This window comes from Bactrocera neohumeralis, chromosome 6 (assembly GCF_024586455.1).
Source record: "Bactrocera neohumeralis isolate Rockhampton chromosome 6, APGP_CSIRO_Bneo_wtdbg2-racon-allhic-juicebox.fasta_v2, whole genome shotgun sequence".
NCBI lineage: Eukaryota > Metazoa > Arthropoda > Insecta > Diptera > Tephritidae > Bactrocera > Bactrocera neohumeralis.
In genome coordinates, this window is record NC_065923.1 from 71,209,396 (window position 1) to 71,233,189 (window position 23,794).

Genomic DNA, 23,794 nt, shown 5'->3' on the forward strand with positions numbered 1-23,794 from the left:
ATAATTATATTATTAAATATATTATAGACATTTTTGATATAATAAAGAAACGATAAATGGAAAAATAAAAAAATGCAATAAAAACTACTAAATGCGATTTATAATAAGGGAATATTTTTGGCGTTATAATTGTGAACCGCAATTTTTTAAAAATATTTGATGATAGTATGCTGAGATGGTATTAAAGCCGTTCCCACGACAGTTGCGACTACATAAACGAAACCGACCTAGATTTTTATTCGGCTAAAGACTATCGGCAGCATTCTTCAAAACCATGTGCTAAATGTGTTCTGTGGTGACAACAGCAAATACAAAGAAATATACATATAAGTATATATATCTATGCTTTAACTTGAATTCAAACTAATTTTAAACGACACTCAATCTTGCAGACAAATTGTTTTAATGTTTTCAAACTTTATTATTTTCTAAACTTAACTTTTAATACTAACTTTTAAATTTTTTTTTTAAATTTTATGTGTACAAAAATTACTATCGCGTCTTAAGGAAAAGTTCGTAAGTTTCAAGATCGCTTTTAGCAACATTGCGGACAAAATGGTAGTCATTTCCACTGACCAAATCTCTTGGAGATATGTATAAATCCTTCTCAGGATCATACTGTGCGCGACCAAGTGTAACGAGGAACTCATGTCGCTGTCGCAACCGAAATTCCCGCGACGAAAGTACTTCTGGGAATTGTATTAACATATCATGCGAAAGCTTCATAGTTTGGTGTGCATAAGCAAAACGTTCAATGAGCAGATCAGAGTCTAAAAACATACAAAATTATGTTTAGAAATTTTTGAAAAAATATATAGAAGCACAATGAACACACCCATCATCCATAAACGTGGCTTGTTTAACAGCAAGCATTTAAGTTCGTCTTGATCAAAGCCCATCTCTTCTCGTATACAAAATGATGATTTGCGTATATGCTCCATATTATATGTTATCAGTCGTGGTTGTTTCGATGATAAAAAGCGTACGTCATCGCCATTTAAACGAAACTCTTTTTGAAAATAACCCAGTCGTTGATCGATGCGTCGCGTTGAGAACATCAGCCAGAAAGGGTTGCGCGTAAATATACGTTGTCTTTGATCTGGTGTAAAATTTTTGGATTCCAAGTAGTTGACGCGTGTCTGCAGGTCATCTAAATCTATTTTGAAAAACAGTGGATTTTTTGTAATAAATTCACCAAATACATCTGGTGAAACGCCTTGATCTTGCAGAAAGTACAGATAAGGTTTCACATCCTTCTCAAATTCTAAGCCCAACACAAATTTGGCCAATCCTTTACGTCTTTCGATGCTATGTAAATTAACACCAAGCTGTATAAATTGCTGTAACGTTGGTGACTTGTTCACATATGCTGCTAAATTGAAAGTCGGCACATAATCTTTTTTAGCCTCACTAATCGACAATGCATTATCATCGGCCTCCTCGTCACTGACATTTTTAAGTTCCTTGTGGATAGGTTTATTGTTGGTGGAGGTAGCATCAGCTGACCGACCATTTTCAATCTGTCTTAGTTCGTCTTTTAAATATTTATTTACTGCTTTCGTAATGCCGGTTTGTGCATGTTGTTCGTCATGTAGCGCTTGTGCGGTCGGCTTAGTATTAGCTTCATCTAACCCTTTAGAAACACTTATATCAGGTCGTTGCCTTGTTTGACTACGCAGTTCCCTTACAATTCGTGGAGCGTTATTTAATAAATTGCTATCAAGTTTTGTAACTTTTGTTATAAAACGTAGATTTCTTAAAATTAACATTTTTCCACTTTATCAAAACAATAGACAGCTGTTTTTGACGTTTGAAGGACATGTGCGCATATGATTGGCATAGCACTCGTTGTAATTGCATTGCAGTGTTGTAAGTAATAGTAGTTTTAAGGTTTAACATTTTTGGATTGTTTTTCTGTAAATTACTCAACATGTACAAAACTTTGGATTAGATATATAAATAACTTAATCAAAAACCAAATTAACGAATATAAAATATAGGAATAGTGTAAAAAACAATCACAACAGCAACACTAACGTGACATTTCAAATATAAATATGTATGTGTGTAATTGGCTGAGTAAAGTGACATTTCCCTCAGAAGTGATTGTTTCTCCTCCGTAATTTCTTTTTGTTTTGTTGTAATTTTATATTCGGTTTTGTTTTTTTTAATTTTACGAGTTGGTATTTGCGTTTCACGGAGATTCTATTTGAAAATAAATACGTATAAACTATCAATTAATTATAATTAAAATGGATAAATTGCGTCGAGTGCTTAACGGAAATGATTCCACACCGGAGGAGGAGAGTAGCATCATCACACAGGTAATGTATCATATTGCATGTAAATATAAAGTTTATATGTTTAAATCTAGCATATACAATTGCGATAAAAAAAATAGTTAAGCGCCATATAATTACTTTGTGGTAATATTTCCATTGATATGTTATAAAAGTCTTCCTGCGGCAATAGCAGCTGTTGACGCAACAAGTGTTCGCAATTTAGTTTGCTGGTAAATAATTCGGACGTTTAGAGGAAGTATCTAAATTTTTACAAAACATGACTAACGTAAGCCCATAGGGAATATAGTGGGCGTCTTCTGTTGACGTATTAATATAAATAGGGTCATTATGCTTATTGCTATGTGCCTAAGCTATCGCGAATACCAAACTTATTTGAAACTTCTTTTTATTATTTAAAACCTCATGCTAATCAATGAATTATATTGTATTTACAACGCTTCATGTTCATGGTAGATTAATGAGATGTCAACGCTTAGCTGGTCGACACGCATCAAAGGCTTTTGCATTTGTTTCGTACTTGGCATCTTACTATCGTTTCTCGGCTCGCTGGCCCTATTTTTACACAGAGGCGTTGTTGTGTTTGCGGTCTTTTATACGCTTGGTAATGTAATATCAATGGCTAGGTATGTAAACGACAAGTTCTTTACGCTCTAAATGCAATTTGTTATGTATATAAAATCTTATACCTATAATATCAATTACAGTACATGCTTTCTTATGGGTCCTGTTAATCAAATAAAAAAAATGTTTTCATCCACACGTTTAATAGCCACTTGCATAGTACTTGTAGCCATTGTCATGACCTTTATTGCTGCAGTTGTGGTATATTTCTATTTTTCTTTCTATTATTTTAAATGGTTTTATTTGAATTATTTTTGTTCTTTTCTTTAACAACGCAGCTTCATAAAGCCGGTCTGACTTTAATTTTTATCATCATACAATCATTAGCTATGACCTGGTATTCCCTCTCCTACATACCATACGCTCGTGATGCCGTAAAGAAAACCGTCTCTGCTTGCCTTGATGTGTAGGCAGTAAATTATTGAATTGTAATTTGGTGCAAAGACAACAAGTATAAACCTATCGACATTAATATCATTTGCTAGTACACAGTAAGCTCTGCATCATTTAATAATTGATTTATTATAAAAGGAAAGTTCAGTTTAATTGTTATAAAATTATACCCTTAGCCACTCAGCATTACATCTCATATGTATATTATATGATTTAAATTTTTATCTCGTAAAAGGTTAAAAGCACATTTGAAATATATATACATTTATATCGGTAATAAATTTTGCGAAATTGTAATGCGATGAAAAACAGTATTTACTATCTGTATTGCCTTTGCTTGTTATCATCATTTACTATTTTACTGCAGCTTTTCAAAGCAGTTTATAATTGTCTATAAAACTCAAAAATAAATTTAAAATTCAAATTAATTATTAATATCGGTATAAAAGTATCATGTGTGACTATCATGTATGTTTCTATGTGGCATTGGCTACAACCCAAAACAATGCTATAAATGGCTTGTAACTTATTATTTGATACATATAAAAATATATCAACTGAACAAAATATATACGATTCATTATATGACAATTGGCCTAATTTTAAGCTAAACTTTATAAAACCTACACTGATATTTACGAAATGCTTTATTCATATGTATTTATGTATATTTTTGATAAATCTAATTGTATTAATTATAATAAAAACTTTAAACTGAAATCTGAAAAAGTATTTGTTTTTAAACAATATCCCACCATACCATTCAGGAAAATAAATCATGTATATTATTTTTTGTTGCCGTAATTAAAAGTGTGGTCTCTCACATCTAAGAAAAATAGCTTTTATTTATTTGTTTTCAAGTAAAAATTAATGACTTTTATAAAACAAATTTATGTTTCATATATATTTTAAATAAAATTATCTTTATTTTGGTTTCTAAACGATATATAATTATTTTAGCTAACTATTTTTCGAAAGTACGAACACTTTGTACCAAACTTAAACTAAATTAAGGATAAACTTTGGTTAAAGTACATACAAAGATGTTTGCATTTCATAATATATGAAATCAATTGTAGAATTTATTCTAACACCTGAAATTTTTATTATTATGCTATTAACGTAACTCCAATAACAAATTGAAATATGCGATTGTATGGCATATGGAATTTCGTTTGTATCAGTTATAGTGAGCGTTACAAATTAGCAGTTATAACTACTTTACATTTATTAGCTAGATTTTAAAATTTTCGAAATATCATGCCGCGATTACACTCCTACAGGAATGTCACATTTGTGAGTGTCAGTTTTATTTAAATTACGTTTTACGAATTCCTTGCTGCATATATAGTTTTTACATTTATATTTTTTTTCTTAACGCTATGGTGTATAACAAATCTATTTCTTTTAATTTTATTCACTTAATTGCCTTTGTTTTTTTTTCTATGGTAATTTAAAAGTTTTTCTCTATTTTTTCAATAACAATGACATTCGCCTTAAGTATAATTTGTTGATATTATTATTATAACACTTAACAGTTGGCTTGTCAATTCAAGGATGCCACATAGCGCATAAAAACAAAAGCACGTACTTAAGCTTTTGTTTTTATTTTATTTATTTATTTTTTAATTTGCAAATTATTATTGAAATTCTATTGTTATAATTAACGTTTTGCTATTTCGATATAGTAATGAAACAATTACACTATCATAAATAAGTACAGTACTTAAAATGTTTTTGCTCATCACTTTTAGCAACAAAATTAAAAATAAATCTTTATATCATAAGCATTTAATAAACAATTGAGCATTTCCTTTGCGTTCACTTCAAATTGTTTCTTCATACTTATTTTAATATCATAACCCAAAAATCTTAACTACAATTCACGTGCTTCGCTTAACTGTTGACAAAGCCAGCAGCTAATGCTATATACGTTTACATATTGTATTAATATGTAGTTATATGCACATGTTTTTGTATTACTTAAACTCTGACTTAAATTAATTTGTCTTTTTAAAGCGCATTTGCGTTTGAGTATAGTTGTTTGCATTTTTAAAGCGTATTTGCTTTTAACGTTGGTTTGTTCTTTAAAAAAAAACTTACACACACTTTACATTACAACAAATTAATGCAATGTGTTTATAAAAAATAAGTTAGGCAATTTATATGAAAATAAATATTTACATAACTTGCTTTTACAGTTTTTAAGTATGCCTTAAGTTTTACGCTAATTACTAAGCACCCCTTTAAACTTCATTCTTTTACATTTTTTTAATTTTACATTATATGTATATGCTTCTTAGAGTTCCTCCAACTTTTTTATAATTATCAGCGCCCAGTTCAAACTTTAATTTACAAAATAATGATTTTTTTAATTTTTTTTATATTTTTTTTATTATATATATAGATATATGTATATACATATAACTATATAATGTTTTGTCTTACATTTAAATTATTTTTAGATTACATTTTTTTCCGATTTTTTTTTGCATTCATTGTGTCGATAACGACTTTGATATAGTTTTTTCTAAACAAACTTTTTGTCATCTTGCTTTTAGGTGTCTTACAATTACTTTTATGAGTACGGACATCCATTTGCGTGCATTGTATGTATATTATTGCTTCCCATTTTGTTAATTTAAAAATAAAAAAACGCAAAAAGTTGTGAGTTTTGGATACTGATCGCATTTCTTAAAAGAATACTAATATTTGCGTGAACAATTCGGATTTCATGTTTGTTGTCTTTACTAATGTATGAACGCATACATTTTGCTATACAGGGAAGCGAAGTCGTATTTTATAAACAAATTTGTTTTTGGTGTTTCTTTTTATATTTGAGTTTTTGTCTCTGTTTAGGTTTGAGTTTTAAATTTTATTCAATTTTCTGTACGTTGCGTTTTGGAGATTTTTTTGGTGATTTCTTGCCTATAAAATAGAAGAAAATAAGATCAAATTAACATAAATCAAATAAAGGTTGGACAAAGCGAAATTATATCAAAATATAAAGTATGATTTTAAGGAAGAGTATCCGAATAGTTTATGCTTAGACACTAATTTTTAGATCTCCATACATATACAAGTATCAGATATACTTTGCATAAACACTGAATAGTCGAAATTTTGTAGCAAAATGAAATTCGGACGTATAAAGCAGCTACATTTAGAGCAAGATAACTCCATAAATTTCTAATTGAATTAATTATGATTATACAATTTTTATTTTAATATCGTCTAAGTCTTCATCGAGACTTGGCTCACGTAGTAGATATAAGGTGAACTTTAATAGGTGCAAAAATTGGTTGTGATCTGTACGTAGACACAAAAAGCAGCGAATTGGTGAGTAAGAGAAAAGTTTAAATGTTAACATATACTAAAATACATATGGTATTAGTATAGGAAGAAGTGAAGTGCAATGGAATAATAACGAAATTATTAAATGTAGCTACAAAGGTACACAAATAAAAAAAAAAAGAAAAAACACTAATTCAAACGAAAATTTGCAATGACAATAACATAGTAACACTAATAATAAAATAGTATTATGGGCTTTAAATAAAATTAGCAAGAACACACGAAGGTGAAATTTTCTACATTGCAAAACATTCAAGCGCTTAATAATGCTGCATCAAAATAGCAAATAAATATTCATACTAATAGCTCACCTTTTTGTTCGTGCTTTGGCGAATTATTAGCATTTTGTGTTTTGCCCTTTTTGCTCGGCGATTCTGTTGACTTATTATACTTGTCTTGCGCACGCTAAAATAATAAAAAAAAATAATAATAATGAATATATTCGCGCACGTTAGAAAGTGCAACAGGTCAAACTCACATGCCACAACATGCAACCGTAAACAAAGGCCACGGATAAGATAACTTGTGTAATTAGCCACAAGACAATATTAATGCCTTGTGTACGTTCGAATAGTTCTTTGCCATTCTTCAGGCAAAGTATTGCTTCTGAGACCATAATAGCGCCATACACCCAACATTGGGTGCCAACACGTTTGCAACGCGTGTCCGTCACGTAGGTATAGTATTGCCTAGAAAAAAAATAAAGTAAATATGAAACATTAAATAATGCAAAGAAAATTTTATAAACTAGCAATTAATGTTTACCTCACTGAGGGCGCTACGACGAGACCAATGAATACCAGACGTCCAACGACAAGGTAATGATCTGGTGGCATTTCAAATATGTGCTTCAGGAAGAATGTGTTGAGTTCAGTCACCTATAAATTATTTTGGAAACTTTTACTATAAATTTGTGCGCCGAAACAAATGTGTAAACGAAAATACCTGCCAAAATATAACCAGCTGGCATACAGCTGCAAAACGCATCGCTGTCGATTTTGGATCCAGCCATCGTATGGATGTAAAACTTTCCGGTGTGAATTGCAAGACAACACGCTTAATTTTACCCGTAGTCGTTGAGATATCCTTAATGCTCGCCCATTTATATTCACGCATTTCAAGCGCTTTGCAAATTCTCAAACCCACCCAAATGCCAAGGCCATTGCAAATGAGCACGTCCAAGATGAGCGCATCCCACCAACACTCAACGAAATTTGGCAGCAAATGCGCGAAAGTGATTTCTGTTATCTCCCACATAACTGAGATGGCCCACAAAATGCCAGCGTGGCGTATGAGCACAGCCTTAAAGGCCCAACCGAGAAAGTGTCCCCACGCGAATACGTCGATTGTGCTGTATATGCGATCAAAGCTCAGATCTGAGCAATTGGCACCATATTCCTAAAAAAAATAATAAATTTTGATTAATTATGGTATTTGCCGTTTGCTTTTATATGGCGCACAAACCTTTTCCATGTTGATGTGGAAGTGTTCCAATTTCGGGTCCAGCCAGTAGAATATATTCATGATCGTTTTGTAATTTTGGAACATGAAAAACTGTAGCATTAGCAGGTATAACACCGAACAGCCGAATATAATACGCCATACTGCCGGATGTGGACGGGTGAATGGACCGTTCGGGAACGCCAATAACGAGATGATTAAGAAGAAAAAGACCGCACACAGGATTCCAGCCCAAATGTTATCCTCAATATTTGTTTCATTTCTGTAAATTAAGAATATATTTAAATTTTTCTTATTATATTAGAGGAAAGATTAAATAAAATACAATTTGCAATGTGAGACTAGGAGTCTAGGGTTGGTTGTTGTTCGTTTATGAGCAATGCGTCTGTGGTGACAAGCTTAAACCAATTATAAATACGAGTCTGGTTGGAACACATAGTTACATCTACCCTAGAAATTTAGTCGATTCATTGTAGGAAGTATGTCAAACAACCAATTTGATTGAAAATCCTTTTTTTATTATTGTTTAGAACAGTTTGTTATCAGTTGATATGACTTTTGAACTACTGCGCCACATAAAATCAACAAAACATTCATTATTTGTTGTTTTTCGAGTTATGACGTAGCATGCTCAACAAAGGATTAAAATACGTGGAATTAAAGAATAAAAAAAAATTGACAAACTATATTTTACTATTTATTTTATGTTCAAATATAATTTAAGCTAATGTGTGTGGAGTAATTAGTCATTTCATAGAATAAAAGTGAATTATTGCTCACAATATAATCATACCACTGATAGCTGTATAAATTTTGATTGTTTGATCTTTTTACAGTAGCATTAATCCAACGTTAAAATTTATTTATAGGGAATTAAAAACTTTTTTAATTAATTGTTTTTTTTTTTGTTTTGAAAATTTTTAATTTAATAATTTTTCTCAATAATATTAATTGTATTATATATCTAGTTGCTGAGCGGAAACATTAACAAAAAAATCATCCAATTAGGAAATTATATTAGATACATATGTACATATCTACAAACATAAGTAATGTCCAAACATATTTTCAAGAATTTCGCTCACGTGATTATTTATTTGTATTATGTATACATATATATACATAAGTATTGTAATATCTACGGTAATTAAATATTGGCATCAAGCCAGATAATTTAGCGTACTTAAAAAATTACTATTTATATTACATGGCTAACTTGGCCGCAAATGGAAAAAGGTTAAAAAGTGTGTAGATGTGAATTACTGAGACTCATTAGTTGCGAGAAGATCCGCATCTATTTGTTTGCTCTACTCTAATCAACATTTTTGAAACTAGCAAATGTGTTTTGTTTTGGAGGTCAGCAACCTCCACAAAAATGGTCAAATGTTTATGACGTACAATGTTCTTGATTGAATATTTTTTAAGGCTTGAATTTTTACATTTCTCTGTATATATGTGACCTGGTCTACGAAAAGGGGGTTTAGGTGTCAATTTTCACTTTTTAGTTGATGAAACTGACGAAACGAGTTGTTTATTTTTAACAGCTGTTTCCCAGAAAACTAGTTTTCGCACGTTAGCTCCCTTTTCGTAGACCAGGTCACATATAATACCGTCTTACAAAATCATTTCAAATAATAAAAATATAAGAATGCTTTTTAAAATTAAAATAGTTTATAATGATTATAATTATACATACTTAAGTATATTCCGATTTTCCCAAAAAATATTATTATTATTTAATTTATAAATAAAATGCTTAGAAGATAAAACATACCAAATACTAAATATATATTAATTTTACACACATTTATTAAGTTCTCAAACCACCATTGGATGCAAATATTCCCACTTTTCATTGAAGAAAATTCTAACGTACTTCGATTGCTGAACTGATATGATGGCACGTGTGACCCATTAAAGTATAAATAAAAAATAATCACAAAAATAGAATATATAAACACGTGAGGTATAGTTCGCGAAGATTTCATTTGGGAAGAAGAAAAATAAACTTATTTTTGCGCATGCTATAATTAAGTTGTCATTTCACCACCCGATTTCAACAAAAAAAGTTGACATTCGATTCATAATCAGCATATAAAAATTGTAACGGCATTCGTTTTTGTTTAATCAATACAACTATAAATTTTTACAAGATTATTAAATTGCCATACAGAAATACCATAAAAAATACAATATATACATACATACACATATACATATTTAAGTGTTATGCTATCGAAGTTACTTTATCGTATTTCTTATGGAATAAACTAATGTGTAATGAATTTTACGAAACTTACGCATCCATTTGAACTGATAGGGAGGGAACTTGTTTAATAGATTGCAGAATTGTCCTTTAAATTGTTGTTGCATATCCTGTATTGATTTCGCCACACTTTGCAATAGTGAATTTTTTGACATTACAAATGCATTTTTTGAATCACTTTATATCCACTTTTGCTTTCTTCAAGTTGTAACAAAACTTTAATTGCACCATCAATAGTTGCGTTTTAGAATTAATGTAAGTCAAAATTTACCGGCTAATAATTTTTTATAGACATTTCAAAAAAATTACTTGAGCTTTTTCTCTTTTAATTTTGATTACTTTTTCGGAAGCACGTTTTGTTCCGCCTAGAATAGTTAAACACTGTTCTATGATGTTGAAGGAGGAGTGTATGTATGTGTTTGTAGAAATACATTCACCTTGCTGACAGGCAGTGAAAGGCAATAAGTCAAGGTATATATGAAAACATACAATTTGGTGCAATGTATAGCTTACTTCGGACCATCAGCTAATGTGTAATAAGCAGGAAGCGGTAAAAATAAATAAATATAAAGGCATCGTCAAAATGCATACAAGGATTGCAACAAAACAGAATGTCATCAGAGTACAATAACAATAATTGATGAAATTAGTATTTCTAGTATAAGTATATACGGTAGTAAGTTATATGCTGTTGTAAGAAAAGGATATAACAGTTGCGCACATATCTTTCATACAATTTGTTGTGATTTTATTTTTGTTTCAGCCACTAGCAAACATTGCCCACATTTCTAATATACATACTTATATTTATAATTATGTTTTTGCACTCACCTGACATAGGCAAAGAACATCATACATAGTACAGATATTGCAAATAGTGTTATTGTATGCGGTTTATAAAAGAAATCAAGTGAAATATCATCTACTGGCCGTTCATTTACAATCACGAACGTTTCAGCGTATTCGTCCAGTCCTTTATCTTTTGAAATGGACGAAGAATTACGTGGTTTCGATGATTTTGCGGAGGCAGCATTGCTATTGGTTGCACTTTGAGATTCAGCGCCACTTTCATCGGCCGAACTGTTGCCGTCCGAACCGCCCATTCGTTTCTTCATATTTTTTTTATATTTCGATATTACTGTTTGATTATTTCCTTTCAACTTTTAAGATTTACGTGTACTTTCACAATCTCCATACAATTACCACCGATTATCACACCACCCAGCCGTCACCGTTGATTTTCGCTTGGAGTTGCGCAATGCGCGCCCCTTGTCACACGAAACGTTCAGTAATAACACCAACGTATATCATATGATAGAACTTTAGATTCTGAAAAATTGTACAAAAAATTAGTGAAATGTTTTCAGAATAGACACATATGTATAAATGAATATAGTTTTCATTGAAAATTTTGAATGCAAACAACTGATATCTTATCACCACTTTTTAACACACCAACAGGCATCAACTGTAGACTACGCTAGTTTTTGAGGAAATGAGCATGTGTCTCAATCGCACATTGAGTAAAAAGATGAAGAAGTTATCACTTATTAATACTATCACAAGAATTATCACTTGCTGATTCTAAAATTTTGACAGTATCGAGGCGAAATCCTATAATTATAAAAAACGAATTCGCTTGAAACACCAGAAAAAAGAGACAATAAATTTATTGAAGCAGTGTTGTAAAAAATGTACTACACGACAGACACTACAAACTAGACCCTGAGTACAAAATTATATTATTTTGATTAGTTATTTCAAATTAAAAATTTGTCAAAAGTAATTATCCAGACATTACTTGCTTATAGAGTACCAATTGGAAAAATTCTATGAAAATGAGTTTTTTCCTATAAATAGTTTAATAAATGATATTACAACATTGTTCAAAATCGCTGCTTTAAATTCTGTTTATTATTCTGACATTCGTAATTTTTGGTTCCCTTCTTAACTCATTCTAAACATTGAGCACCATACGCTTACGAAAAAATATGCTTAAATTTATATAACAGCTGGCATTTTAATAACTATAATAGCTTAAAATGCCGCGAAATCCGAATGCCGAACGTGACAACCCCTGTTTACATGAACAGGAACTGTCTTATAAGTGCCTCAGTAAATACAACTACGACAGAGATAAATGTGAAGTATATTTCGCCAATTATAACAACTGCAAGGATTTTTGGGTATTTATCAATGAAAGGTCTAAAAAATTTAAATTAATTGCAAATATTTTTCAGAATAAAGTCCGTTCTGACCGTCGAGCAAAAGGAATTGTACCCTACTTACCCCCTGTGGAGGAGCGTGAAGATATCAAGTCAGAATATATGAAGTCCAAACCACCAAAAGACTAGAAATTATAAATGCAATAAAAAAATAGTTTGAAGATGTTATTACTTTTATATATAATTTTTAATATACAATTTTAAAACAATAACAGTTTTGTTGGCTATAAATCATGTATTGATGCTGCATCGACAATTTTTAAATTTGGTATAACTTCTTGCAACATGGAGCATGCCAATTCAAACTCTAACGTTTCTTTTGGGTCGTTGACAATTAACAGTTTCAAAGTTGGTATGCGGTATAAACACGAAAGGCCATTTACCGTGCAACTCGTATTTGAAATATCTAAAACTTCCAATTTTGGAAACCCAGAACTAGATACACGATCTAAACACCAATCATCAAATGTGTGCACATTATGAAATGACAGAAATTTCATTTCTTGTAAATTACGTAAATTCTCTATTCCTTCATAATATAGAGTCATGTTATCACATCGAAGCCCCTCGACTTTAAAGGCCGGGTGGTATTTATTTGGCAAATTGAATTCTCCATCTTCGTTTGCTCGCATCCAGCCACGTTCGTGTAAGAATTTAACTGCACCACCGCGATATAAAATGAAATGTGCAGCAGCTAGTTCGGGACCTAGTATTTCATGTCGCTCCTGAACATACTTTTGCATATGTTTTTCAACACGTTCATTGCGTTTTCTCCACCATTCCTTTAAGGCACTTGGACTTAGGTTAATCGGTTTCTGCATCATAATGATATAATCGGAAGTTTGTTCTGAATCTTCAAAAGCTTTTAGTTTACTATTCCAATCACCGGGTCTTTCCCCAATTGGTTTCCGCCATTGCAGTCTTTCCTTATCGGCATTTATTTCTTCCCTTATACGGACCAAGGTAGAACTTTTCTTACTTTCTTGAGGTGTATTGGGCTGTGAAGAAAAATGCTTTAACCGTAAGGCCGCATTGGCTATGACGGTTTGTCGACTAGCAGTAGTTATAATATGTCGAAACATTTTATTTTATTTAAATATAACTAAATTGCATTATATTTGTGAACTTCACAACAAATAATTTTTCTATAATCAACATTTTGACAACAGATGTTTTACATGCTGATTCTTTATGTCAAAGTGGTAGCACTGAAATTCACATCAAACAACTTGGTCTCATTGGAAATACGCCATTTTTTCTTTCTTCTCTTCACACGACGTTGACAAACGTTTCTCTAGTTTTTCTCCAGAATATTTTCTAAATTGGTGCAGAGTGTAATTTTAGTAATGCTGTATAAACTGAAATATTACTTAATATATTAAATCTAATTGCACCAAAATAACTGCAATATTCTTCAATGTATGTATTTAATCGATTTTTAAATAAATACGGTTGTAAAAAGTAAATCGGCTGAATTTTGTGAAATAAAACGTCGACCAAATAAGTTAGCACTTGGCTTGTCTGTCGTGTGAAGGACGAACCAAATCCGAGACAAAAGAACGACAGTAATTGGCAGACTTCAGCAAATATAATTTTGCTGATTACATTCATCTGATAATTTACCAGATTTTGCATTATGTCTGGCAGTGAAGACGGACAATTACAAAGTCCTGGCAATGATAATTTTGGATTAAGGTGTGTATTTTATGTCTTGAAAAACCATGGAAAATTGTTTGCCCAATCAATGTATTTATTGTGGGGAGAGTAGAAGGGAAATCACATTGTGTGTATAACTCGTGTCTTTAGTCACAGTCATACATGTAGAATCTATGGGTTGAAGGGCACTGAAAACAAATTTCCATGGAATAATATTTACGCATTACTTTTTTGAAGATTGTTGAATTGTGAATTTTAGGAAATTATTGAAAGTGTAAAAGCACGTATAAAAATTTTGCATTTGTAATTAAAATAAATGTGTATAGCATGGCGCAGCTTTCATTACAAAATTAAGCAAATATAGTACCACCATTAATCATAAATGTACATTGAAATATTTTATTCAAAGTCATATCATGAATAAAATTATCATATAATTGCTTAGTTTTGTAATGTTTTTATATACGAAAACCACATTCTAAACCCTACCCTAACTGCCTTTCATAAACATACCAACATTTTCAGCATACCTTATGCCTTTCCTAATCAAAATCATTAACCCCGAGTAATTACCATATATCCACTCTCCAGCCCATTAGGTCTAAACATAATACCACTTTATTAAGTACTTTTTAATTTACTCAAGTTTTTTCATTGCAAATAGGCCAAAAAGTGTGTACATGTCCAAAGAACGATGCGCGCGATGGCCACCATCTATTCACATTAAATCAAAAAACAATAATATAAAATATAAACAAAAATGTTAAAATAAATTACACCCAAAATACCTAAAAAAAAATCATAAAAAAGTTAACATGAACTCTGAATTTCGCGTATATTGGTGCAAAAATAATTGAAAAAGTTTGATGCACATTAGTCGAAATGAAATGTGAAATGTTTGCATAGCAGCTTGATATACATATACCCTACGCGTTACGTCGTATTTCCTCCAGACAGCGATGGTGCGCGCGCATGATGGTCGGTAATGCAATAAGGCTCAAAAGATGATTTTGAAACGACTGTAACAGGAAGAAAGTCCACTTTATCACATTCCTATTGCCTGTTAAGCCGGGAGTTTGGCGAGAATAAATAAATATATATACACATATGTATAATTATCAACAATGTATCATACTGTGTTTAGCCAGCTGACCGCCTGCTTGTAATACGCAAATGCTGAAAAGCCCACTAGTTGAGTGGAGTGCATTCTACTAGCTATATTGTTGACGTCTATGCAGGTGGGTGTGACAGACGAATAGGCAGATATTACTATTGTTACTCTGGCTACGAGTCGTACAACTCTTCTCACTTTGCGCTACCGCACTGCACACCAAAAATATGTAGAGTACGACAAATTTGAGCTGGACAACAGACTTGTTGGTTTGGTAAATTTATTTTTTGTTAAAAAGTGTATTTACATTTAACGCAACATTTTTCAGTATTTATTTCTTTTCTCTATACAACAAAAGAAATATTTCTACTTTCAATTTTTCTTCCAAACTTAAATTGAATTCCTAGGTATAAGCTGCTGATGTCGATTTACTTTTGGTATGCCTTGGACACATTGCTTGACTGAGTTGTTTAATGGGCTTCGCAAGGTAAAAAAAAAGAATTCAAGGTGAGTGTGTGTGAGTACTTCATATTAAGTAGAAATATTTAATACGATCAACGTACTTATGTATGTTACTCTATTTTTAAGGATAGATGACGTGCTTGTGTAAGTATACAACAGCTACTTATTGTAAATACGTATGAAGAAAACGACAAGTATGCAAAGCATAGGTACGCGTAAAAAGCTGTGCATGTGCATACGTATGATCTTTAATTAGTCATTTTACTTAAATTAAGTGGATGCCATAGATACCGAAATGTTGAGAAATGCTGTATATGTATACAGACTATACTCTTCTATGAAATCTATCGTGATGGGACACTACTAGAGGTGCGTTTCATATTTATTATTGTGTTATTTTTAGCATTTTATGAATACAATGGAACTATTTTAGCAAATACATATGTATAGGTGTTAAAAATGATCGAGTAGTTTACCAATTCTAAATTAATAGAAATTAATTTCCGTTCAAATAAAAAGTAACAAAAAACTCCGTTTATTTTAATCGAAAATTGCTCAATTTTATCTAATGGGATTTAGTATTTGTTAGAAAACTGTTTAAATTTCGCAAATTGCATTGACGTCCTGCACGGCGTAAACTTCAGCTCTTATTAATAAACCTCCATCTGTCTATGTATGGCTGGCTGTCCAGCCAGCGTAACCTAATCTAACCTAGAAAACTGTTTTACTTAAAATAACAATTTAGGCCACTAACAAACCAATGTATATTTACCCTGACCGTTATTAAATTTCAATTAAATCAAAAAAATGTTTTTTAATATTTTTGGAAATATGTCTTAATACAGTGTAACTTGGATAGCGGATGGCATTACCCGCTTTATACTAGTGAAATTAGCAGGTTTCGCACAAATTATGTGAGCATTTAAAAGTCATCAGTAGAAGGACAAACCTCTAAGCTGAGAAAAAATATATTAGGCATCCGTCCTACCAGTGCTTTTGGAACTTTGCTCTGCAATGAATCTTAACTCTCGTAGTAACTGCCATATAACTCATACTACAACACCAAAAAACTCACCCATATGTACATAGACCTTGTGTCGTTTGCAGAAGAACAACAACAGGGTATTCATCATCACTAGGTAGAAATTTCGATTGTTTAATATGTGAATACTCCCAAATTTGGTTATATCTTCCTAGTATAATCATAAAATACTAACAAACGAAAATGAACATTCAAATGTTAAAATAAATTACAACGATTTGAACTTATACAATCCTTTTTTCATATACATTTACATCTATGAAACACACCTTAATTAGTAGTCGAACATGTCTTTTTGTTGTTTTTTATAAAATATTTCGCTTTAAGCATTTATGTAGTAATAACATAGTATTAAGCACAAACTTCAACATTTCTAAAGAAATCATTACTACACTTTGATCTTGAATATTTTTACTTTGCTCTGCTCCCCGAAAATATAGCAAGCTCCCTAAAACAATCTCAAGCAGACCAAGCCAAAAAAGTAAATTGACATCGAGGCGATAAAAAATTTTCCTTGATTTTTAACGGATGTAAGTTAAAAAATACTAGATTTACAAAACTATTATCTTAAAACTTAAAAAAAAAAAAAACAAAAAAAAAAAATTGAGTTAATGTGTTTCGACTGGCCATTGCAAAGCGCCAAATATATTATTTTTGAACTTGCACACTGGAGCGGTAAACCGCACGAAACTGGAGCGGTATGTACACTAACCAGGCCACAAAGCAGTGAACATGAATTGAGTACAAATTGTCAAATGGCAAGGCGATGGCTGGAAGCGTGTGTCAGCGCTGGCAAACATCAATATCTTTAACTAACAAATATCACTAAAATTTTCATCACTCACATACATACATCATTTGTTTTTATTACTTTGCAAAATTTAATGCCCTAATTTTATAGTAACAATAATGATAAAGAAAAACTGAATTATCACAATCAAACACAGATATCTATTCTCTTCCCAAGTTTTACCGATTTTATTTCATATTTTCATCATAATTAAAATTAATTAGCGGTGACGAAGATGCGGATTCCTTGGACATTAAACCACCACAAGCGAACGTGCTGCACTCGCGCGACTCCACAGGCTCGCGACGCAAAGATAAGTCGTCCAAAGAGAAAAAACATTCCAAAGATAAGAAACATCGCGGCGAGCGCGAACGAGGAAGTGGCCGTGAACGCGGCGAAAGGGAACGCGATCCACGCGATTACGACACACGGGAACCACATGGTCGAGAGCGTGACATGCGCAACGACCGCGGTGGAGGTCCACGTCCAGGCGATATGGAGCGAGGTCGCGACCACCGGCGTGGCGGCGAGGAGCGCGAGGAGATGTTGCGTTATCACCAACGCGGTAGCAGCGGTTATGAGCGCGATGACGTTATTAGCAGAGATATGATGTCGAACAGCGAGCGCCGTTATGCAAAGCAATATGAACCACACAACAATGAGGTGCGACGAAATAGTGGTGGAGGCGGCGGTGGCGCTGTTTATCATCAACAATATCAGCACTCACATATGCAGCGACAAAGACCGGATTACTATGAACGCGGTTCAGGTGGCGGCGGGTACCATCATGGCGGTCTGGATTATTATAACAATCGCCACCAACAGCAACAACCATACGGTGGCGGTGGCAAGCATACACATGTTGAGTACAATGATGTCAACTATGAGGTGCAACGTGAGCGACGCAAATATAACTACGAAGCGCAGAACGAGTCGGAAAGCATTGAACAGGATTTGCGTTCACGGCTGCTTAGTAAAAGGCATAAATATGTAAAAGGCAGTGGCGGCGATATGATCGAGCTAACGGAAAGTTATGAGACAACAACAACAGTGCAGCGACAACGGTACAGTGATGGTGAACGTAATGAACGTTATCGGCAGAAACGCGAAAAGATTAGAGAATCCGTAATTGAGGTGCTGGACAGTCCGGAGGTGGCTGAAGTGGAGGGTGCAGCTGTAGAAGAAGGTGAAGCGCACCGCCAACGCCGCAAACATAAACGGCGCAACAAAGAGCGGGAAATCGTGCAAGTGGAGACGGTTGTGTCGACGGAATGCGTTGAGCGCACAGAAAAGCGCAAAACTCCTGATGATCCGGAGGTATTGTCACGACGGGAAAAAATACTAGCTGTGGAACGTGAGAAAGAAAAACGCAAAGAAAAAGCACGTGAGGAATTGGAAGCACGACGTCGTGCAAGAAATGCGCTTAGTCCAAGCGCTGTGGCAGCGTCCGTTACTGCTGGACTCAACGTCATGAAACGTAAGAAACAGGATGAGCTGGCCGAGGTGGTAGTAAAAGTTAAACGATCAAAGAAAACTACAGCTTCAAAGCATCGTAGTGACGAAGAGGAAGAGGGCGAGGCATTGGACAGTGATGACGAAGACGATGAGGCGGACGAGGATGATAGCGAGGATATGGAAACGGACAGTGGCAGTGGTGATAGTGAAAGTGACAGCGAAAGCCATTCTGAGGTGGAAGCGGCTGAGGGGCGGCACGAAAAACGACACCGCAAACATAGCAAAACAGAGAAGAGGAAAAAGAGTAAAAGGCATCATAACCATCGGATGCGTAAGAATGGTGTTGACAATGACGATAACACTGACGACGACGACGATGATGAGGAAGATGAAGATGACCTAGATCTACCCGAAAGTCCACTTTCTATAGGTGAGCTTTCGAAATCGCCACGTCGTCAACATCGCACAAAAAAGCACAAGAAGAAAAAATCCAAAAAGCACATAGAAAACGATGATGAAGATGGCGATCAACGTTTATCACGTTCGCGCTCTCATTCCGCCCATTCAATCTCCCACTCACGTTCAGTTTCACGCTCTCGTTCACACTCACCTCGCAGAAAGAGCATACATTCACGTTCGCGTTCGCATTCAGGTTCACGTGAGTCTTCACGACACCGCACAACACATTCACGATCACGTTCTCGTACTCGTTCTTGTTCAGATTCGCATTTCGATTCACGGTCAGTGTCCTCACGCTCGCGCTCACCTTCCCATTCATCAGGTTCGCGCTCGCGTTCAAAGTCACGAACACGTTCACGCTCACGTTCAGAAGAGCGCGATATGAAGTCAGCGCATAAATCGGAGGCAGAAGCTACAGCTGGTAACAAGCGTCGTGTAGAAGGTGGTAGCCGAGACGACTCGCCAGCACGCGATGATAAAGGTGCACCACTGCCAGACTATTTTCCAGGCATACAGGGTTGTCGCTCTGTCGAAGAATTCCAATGTCTGAATCGCATTGAGGAGGGCACATACGGTGTGGTATACCGCGCTAAGGATAAACGTACCAACGAGATAGTTGCTTTAAAACGCTTAAAAATGGAGAAGGAAAAAGAAGGTTTTCCCATAACATCTTTACGCGAAATCAATACTTTACTAAAAGGTCAGCATCCAAACATAGTGACGGTTCGCGAAATAGTTGTTGGCTCCAATATGGATAAGATTTTCATTGTTATGGATTATGTGGAACACGACCTGAAATCGTTGATGGAGACGATGAAGGCGCGTAAGCAATTCTTCCTTCCCGGCGAAGTCAAATGTCTGGCGCAGCAATTATTACGAGCGGTTGGCCATTTACATGATAATTGGATATTACATCGCGATTTAAAGACCTCTAATTTATTGCTCTCGCACAAGGGTGTGCTGAAAGTAGGCGATTTCGGTTTGGCTCGAGAATATGGTTCACCATTGAAAAATTACACCTCACTGGTTGTTACCCTATGGTATCGAGCACCAGAGCTATTGCTCGGCACACTGGAATATTCAACTCCCATCGACGTCTGGTCGGTGGGTTGCATTTTTGGCGAATTCCTACAAATGGGACCACTATTTCCCGGCAAAACGGAGACAGATGAGCTAAACAAAATTTTCAAGGTAAATCTATATCAAAAGCTACTTCAACGCCTTATGTGATACTAATTATTTATTTTTCTTTTTTGCAGGAACTTGGCACACCAAACGAACGAATTTGGCCCGGTTATAAAGATTTGCCAATTGTTAAGAATATGTTAAGCCAGAATTCACAATTCGCCGACTATCCTGTTTCAAATTTACGTAGGCGTTTCGCCGACAAAACCACCGACTTAGGCATTGACTTGCTACAGGGTCTTCTCACCTATGATCCAAAGAAAAGACTGACCGCTGAAGCGGCGCTTAAACACAGCTACTTCAATGAGCTGCCTCTGCCCATCGATCCATCTATGTTTCCTACATGGCCGGCGAAAAGTGAATTGGGAGCGCGCAAAGCGCTCGCCTCCTCGCCCAAACCACCCTCTGGCGGTTCGCAGTTTAAACAATTGGGTCGAGACGAAATAATTGTGGGCAGTAGTGGCGGAAGCAATGCGGCCGGTGTTGCCAATAGCAATAGTAAAGTTATATCTGGCATTATAACAGGTAATAAGAAAACTGCTGCGAATACTGGTTTTGTGCTAAATGCAGGCATTGATCAGCGTCAACTGGCCATGGGTCCGGGATTCAATTTAAAATTTTAATAAACACTTTGCCACGCACTATTTGTTAACTGATATTTGAGTGTGAATGTGTTTAACAGTACTATTGCTTTTACAATATATATTAGTCATTAATTAACCGTTCTAGTTAATTACGTGCATAAGATCCAGATTTGTCATTTTTCGTTAAATACAATTCTTATAAATAAACTTATATGTATGTATAGCTCGTAAGCTACAGTCCAGAAAAATTGTTAAAACCGTCACTTAAATCATTTGAATATACAATTATCACTAAAGAAGTTCAACCAAACGATTTTACCAACAAAACAAAGATAATTCTTGAGAGCTTAATACAAAACACTGGTAATTTCAGAAACTGTGAAACTGTTAATAATAACATCTAAATAATTTAGATAAAAATTTATCATTGAAATTGTACAAATTACATACATGCATTATAGTTGGCGGCAGGTTTATACCTAAAGGCTTACACGAGGCAGATCAAGTCAGGCAAACATAATAATCATTAAAAAATAGAACAATAGTTGGATAGATATAAGCATTTTTTGAGTAATATAACAATGTTCTAGATGTAATAAATACTTAACTGCAGAAGACCGAATGTAAAAATGAATGTTTATAAGAATGGAAAGAAGCCTATGCTGCGAAAAAGACCTATAAGAGAAATACAAGCATATAATTTTGCAAGAAAAGTAAAATCCAAACAAAAAAAAATTGTTTTTATTTCAATATCAGGGGGTGAGGTAAGGGTTTTCCTACGGCTGTCGGATTTACATGAGTGGCACCATTTAAGGAATATTTAAGTCGCTAGAATTGCAACAACCACGAAGTGCGTTGTGTAAATTTTACGACTACTATAATTATTTTTTCACATTAATTGAAAGAATGGCTAAATAAATTAGTTTGAATAATGTAAAAATAACATATGTTGCTTTTACAAAAGTGTTTGCTTTATTTCTTAACTACTACATAATAGCGATTATAATCGTTCCCTACCTAAATACTCTCCACGTTTAAATAAAATATATGCATTTTAAGTCAATACTAGGTTTGTAAGACAATCGAAAATATATCCAATATATACAATTTTTACGTTGACCATAAGTAGAAGTAAGTGCCCTGCCAGTAGGGCAAATATTCACGTAATGGACCTGCAATCATTTTAATCAGCGGCACATTGTCGGCCACAAAGCCTAGCATTCGATCCAGGCGTGATTGTGTGATACGTTCATAGAAAGGTGAACGCACCAAATATAACACTAAGTTGATGCAACGACGTGATAGCTCCAATTTCTGTTCTTTGCTCATCTGTTGTCGATGCTGGTGATACATACGTATGCTGGCCAAATCCAATGCCAGTGAAACGACATATTGTTTCCAACGTTTTTCCCCAAACAAACCCATTGTGGCTAAGTGTATTAACGGCTTGGCTATATACAGATATTCTGCTTGTACTAAACGGAAATTCACCGAACTGTTACCATTTTCTAATTTTTGCTCCTCTGCCAATTTGAAGTCGCGATACTGTATTGGTGGCGCACCTTCTACTTTACGTATCACACGTCCGGAACGTTTCAATTGGAATATAGAACTGCTTTCGCCAAATCCATTTGAGTTCAATTTTCCATTTGTTTCGATCGACTCTTCAATTATTAAACCATTTTTCAGCGCATTCTTTTGTTTCTTTATAATTGCACGTCGATTAAGTGCGGGAAGTGTAGGTGTTGTGATAATTTTTTGTGTCGAATGTTTTAGTATGTAGAAACGGCCTGCCGCTTTAGCAAATTGCACCAAGGCAATGAATAACCATTTGCCTCTATTTCCGAAAATTCGTTTGGCTGATATTTCGATGAAAACTTCACAATACTCCAATGTGGTCAAAATGACCTTTAGTCGGTAAATATACTTTGCCTTTTTGTTGTTGCGTTGCGCAAAGGCACTGGTACTTGCTTCGAGGTTCACAGGTTGCAAATCGGATATCAATTTGCTTTGTTGCGATTTGTCGATGATACGGTCATTATACAGTACCAGTATATTGGATAAAGTATACACTAGCTCGGAAACCACGTTTGAATCCGAAATACGTCCTATAAATGAATAATTATATTGGGAAATTATATGGAATTGAAAATAAGCTTACCAGCAATGAAATAAGATATCCATTTTGTGGTAGTCTCAACGTCGCAGACAGTTTCAGGGTTCGCAGCCACCCATTTTTCGTATGATTTTAATATCGTCTTTAAATTCTTCATAATATCTGTGTATGCAATGAATTTATTCAATTTTTAAGCTGTTAATCTAATCTTCAACTGGATTAAAAGAAAAGCACTTTGATCCAACTATTGGGAAAATAACAAAAAATCAAAGGCCATTCCAAGATGATTGGGAAATCGATATACGGCGATA

At 34.0% G+C, this 23,794-nt stretch overlaps 7 protein-coding genes across 13 annotated transcripts; 3 read left to right on the forward strand and 4 right to left on the reverse strand.

Annotated features, from left to right (window-relative positions):
* Positions 1 to 452: 452 nt before the first annotated feature.
* LOC126761842 (transcription termination factor 3, mitochondrial) lies at positions 453 to 1,901 on the reverse strand. Its single transcript, XM_050478264.1, has 2 exons — positions 836 to 1,901; positions 453 to 770 (listed from the first exon to the last, which is right to left on the reverse strand). Exons 1-2 carry the CDS (start codon positions 1,767 to 1,769, stop codon positions 493 to 495), a joined length of 1,212 nt encoding a protein of 403 aa, XP_050334221.1. The 5' UTR covers positions 1,770 to 1,901; the 3' UTR covers positions 453 to 492.
* Positions 1,902 to 2,080: 179 nt separating this feature from the next.
* LOC126761851 (vesicle transport protein SFT2B) lies at positions 2,081 to 4,037 on the forward strand. Its single transcript, XM_050478274.1, has 4 exons — positions 2,081 to 2,324; positions 2,757 to 2,926; positions 3,008 to 3,125; positions 3,203 to 4,037. Exons 1-4 carry the CDS (start codon positions 2,253 to 2,255, stop codon positions 3,332 to 3,334), a joined length of 492 nt encoding a protein of 163 aa, XP_050334231.1. The 5' UTR covers positions 2,081 to 2,252; the 3' UTR covers positions 3,335 to 4,037.
* Positions 4,038 to 4,142: 105 nt separating this feature from the next.
* LOC126761841 (phosphatidylserine synthase) lies at positions 4,143 to 11,951 on the reverse strand. Of its 5 annotated transcripts, none has more exons than XM_050478262.1 (8): positions 11,842 to 11,939; positions 11,230 to 11,727; positions 8,136 to 8,394; positions 7,617 to 8,069; positions 7,437 to 7,549; positions 7,150 to 7,360; positions 6,983 to 7,076; positions 4,143 to 6,245 (listed from the first exon to the last, which is right to left on the reverse strand). In XM_050478262.1, exons 2-8 carry the CDS (start codon positions 11,511 to 11,513, stop codon positions 6,193 to 6,195), a joined length of 1,467 nt encoding a protein of 488 aa, XP_050334219.1. In that variant the 5' UTR covers positions 11,514 to 11,727; positions 11,842 to 11,939; the 3' UTR covers positions 4,143 to 6,192. The 5 variants fall into 5 exon arrangements, with proteins under 5 accessions (XP_050334219.1, XP_050334217.1, XP_050334218.1 ...); XM_050478260.1 differs by lacking the exon at positions 4,143 to 6,245 and adding an exon at positions 6,272 to 6,626 and having other exon boundaries at positions 11,854 to 11,951; XM_050478261.1 differs by lacking the exon at positions 4,143 to 6,245 and adding an exon at positions 6,272 to 6,626 and having other exon boundaries at positions 11,839 to 11,951.
* A 47-nt stretch (positions 11,952 to 11,998) lies between these two features.
* LOC126761852 (coiled-coil-helix-coiled-coil-helix domain-containing protein 7) lies at positions 11,999 to 12,835 on the forward strand. Its single transcript, XM_050478276.1, has 2 exons — positions 11,999 to 12,584; positions 12,639 to 12,835. Exons 1-2 carry the CDS (start codon positions 12,441 to 12,443, stop codon positions 12,750 to 12,752), a joined length of 258 nt encoding a protein of 85 aa, XP_050334233.1. The 5' UTR covers positions 11,999 to 12,440; the 3' UTR covers positions 12,753 to 12,835.
* On the reverse strand, positions 12,776 to 13,821 carry LOC126761848 (distal membrane-arm assembly complex protein 2). Its single transcript, XM_050478271.1, has one exon. The coding sequence runs from the start codon at positions 13,703 to 13,705 to the stop codon at positions 12,848 to 12,850; it is 858 nt and encodes a 285-aa protein (XP_050334228.1). The 5' UTR covers positions 13,706 to 13,821; the 3' UTR covers positions 12,776 to 12,847.
* An 87-nt stretch (positions 13,822 to 13,908) lies between these two features.
* Positions 13,909 to 22,039, forward strand: LOC126761836 (serine/threonine-protein kinase PITSLRE). Of its 3 annotated transcripts, none has more exons than XM_050478250.1 (6): positions 13,909 to 14,318; positions 14,944 to 15,664; positions 15,798 to 15,897; positions 15,979 to 15,996; positions 17,909 to 20,789; positions 20,858 to 22,039. In XM_050478250.1, the coding sequence occupies exons 3-6, from the start codon at positions 15,830 to 15,832 to the stop codon at positions 21,404 to 21,406; spliced, it is 3,516 nt and encodes a 1,171-aa protein (XP_050334207.1). In that variant the 5' UTR covers positions 13,909 to 14,318; positions 14,944 to 15,664; positions 15,798 to 15,829; the 3' UTR covers positions 21,407 to 22,039. The 3 variants fall into 3 exon arrangements, with proteins under 3 accessions (XP_050334207.1, XP_050334206.1, XP_050334208.1); XM_050478249.1 differs by having other exon boundaries at positions 14,944 to 15,659; XM_050478251.1 differs by lacking the exons at positions 14,944 to 15,664; positions 15,798 to 15,897; positions 15,979 to 15,996 and having other exon boundaries at positions 13,910 to 14,318.
* Positions 22,040 to 22,316: 277 nt separating this feature from the next.
* On the reverse strand, positions 22,317 to 23,781 carry LOC126761843 (peroxisomal membrane protein PEX16). The gene is made up of 2 exons (XM_050478265.1): positions 23,529 to 23,781; positions 22,317 to 23,475 (listed from the first exon to the last, which is right to left on the reverse strand). The coding sequence occupies exons 1-2, from the start codon at positions 23,638 to 23,640 to the stop codon at positions 22,478 to 22,480; spliced, it is 1,110 nt and encodes a 369-aa protein (XP_050334222.1). The 5' UTR covers positions 23,641 to 23,781; the 3' UTR covers positions 22,317 to 22,477.
* Positions 23,782 to 23,794: the final 13 nt, after the last annotated feature.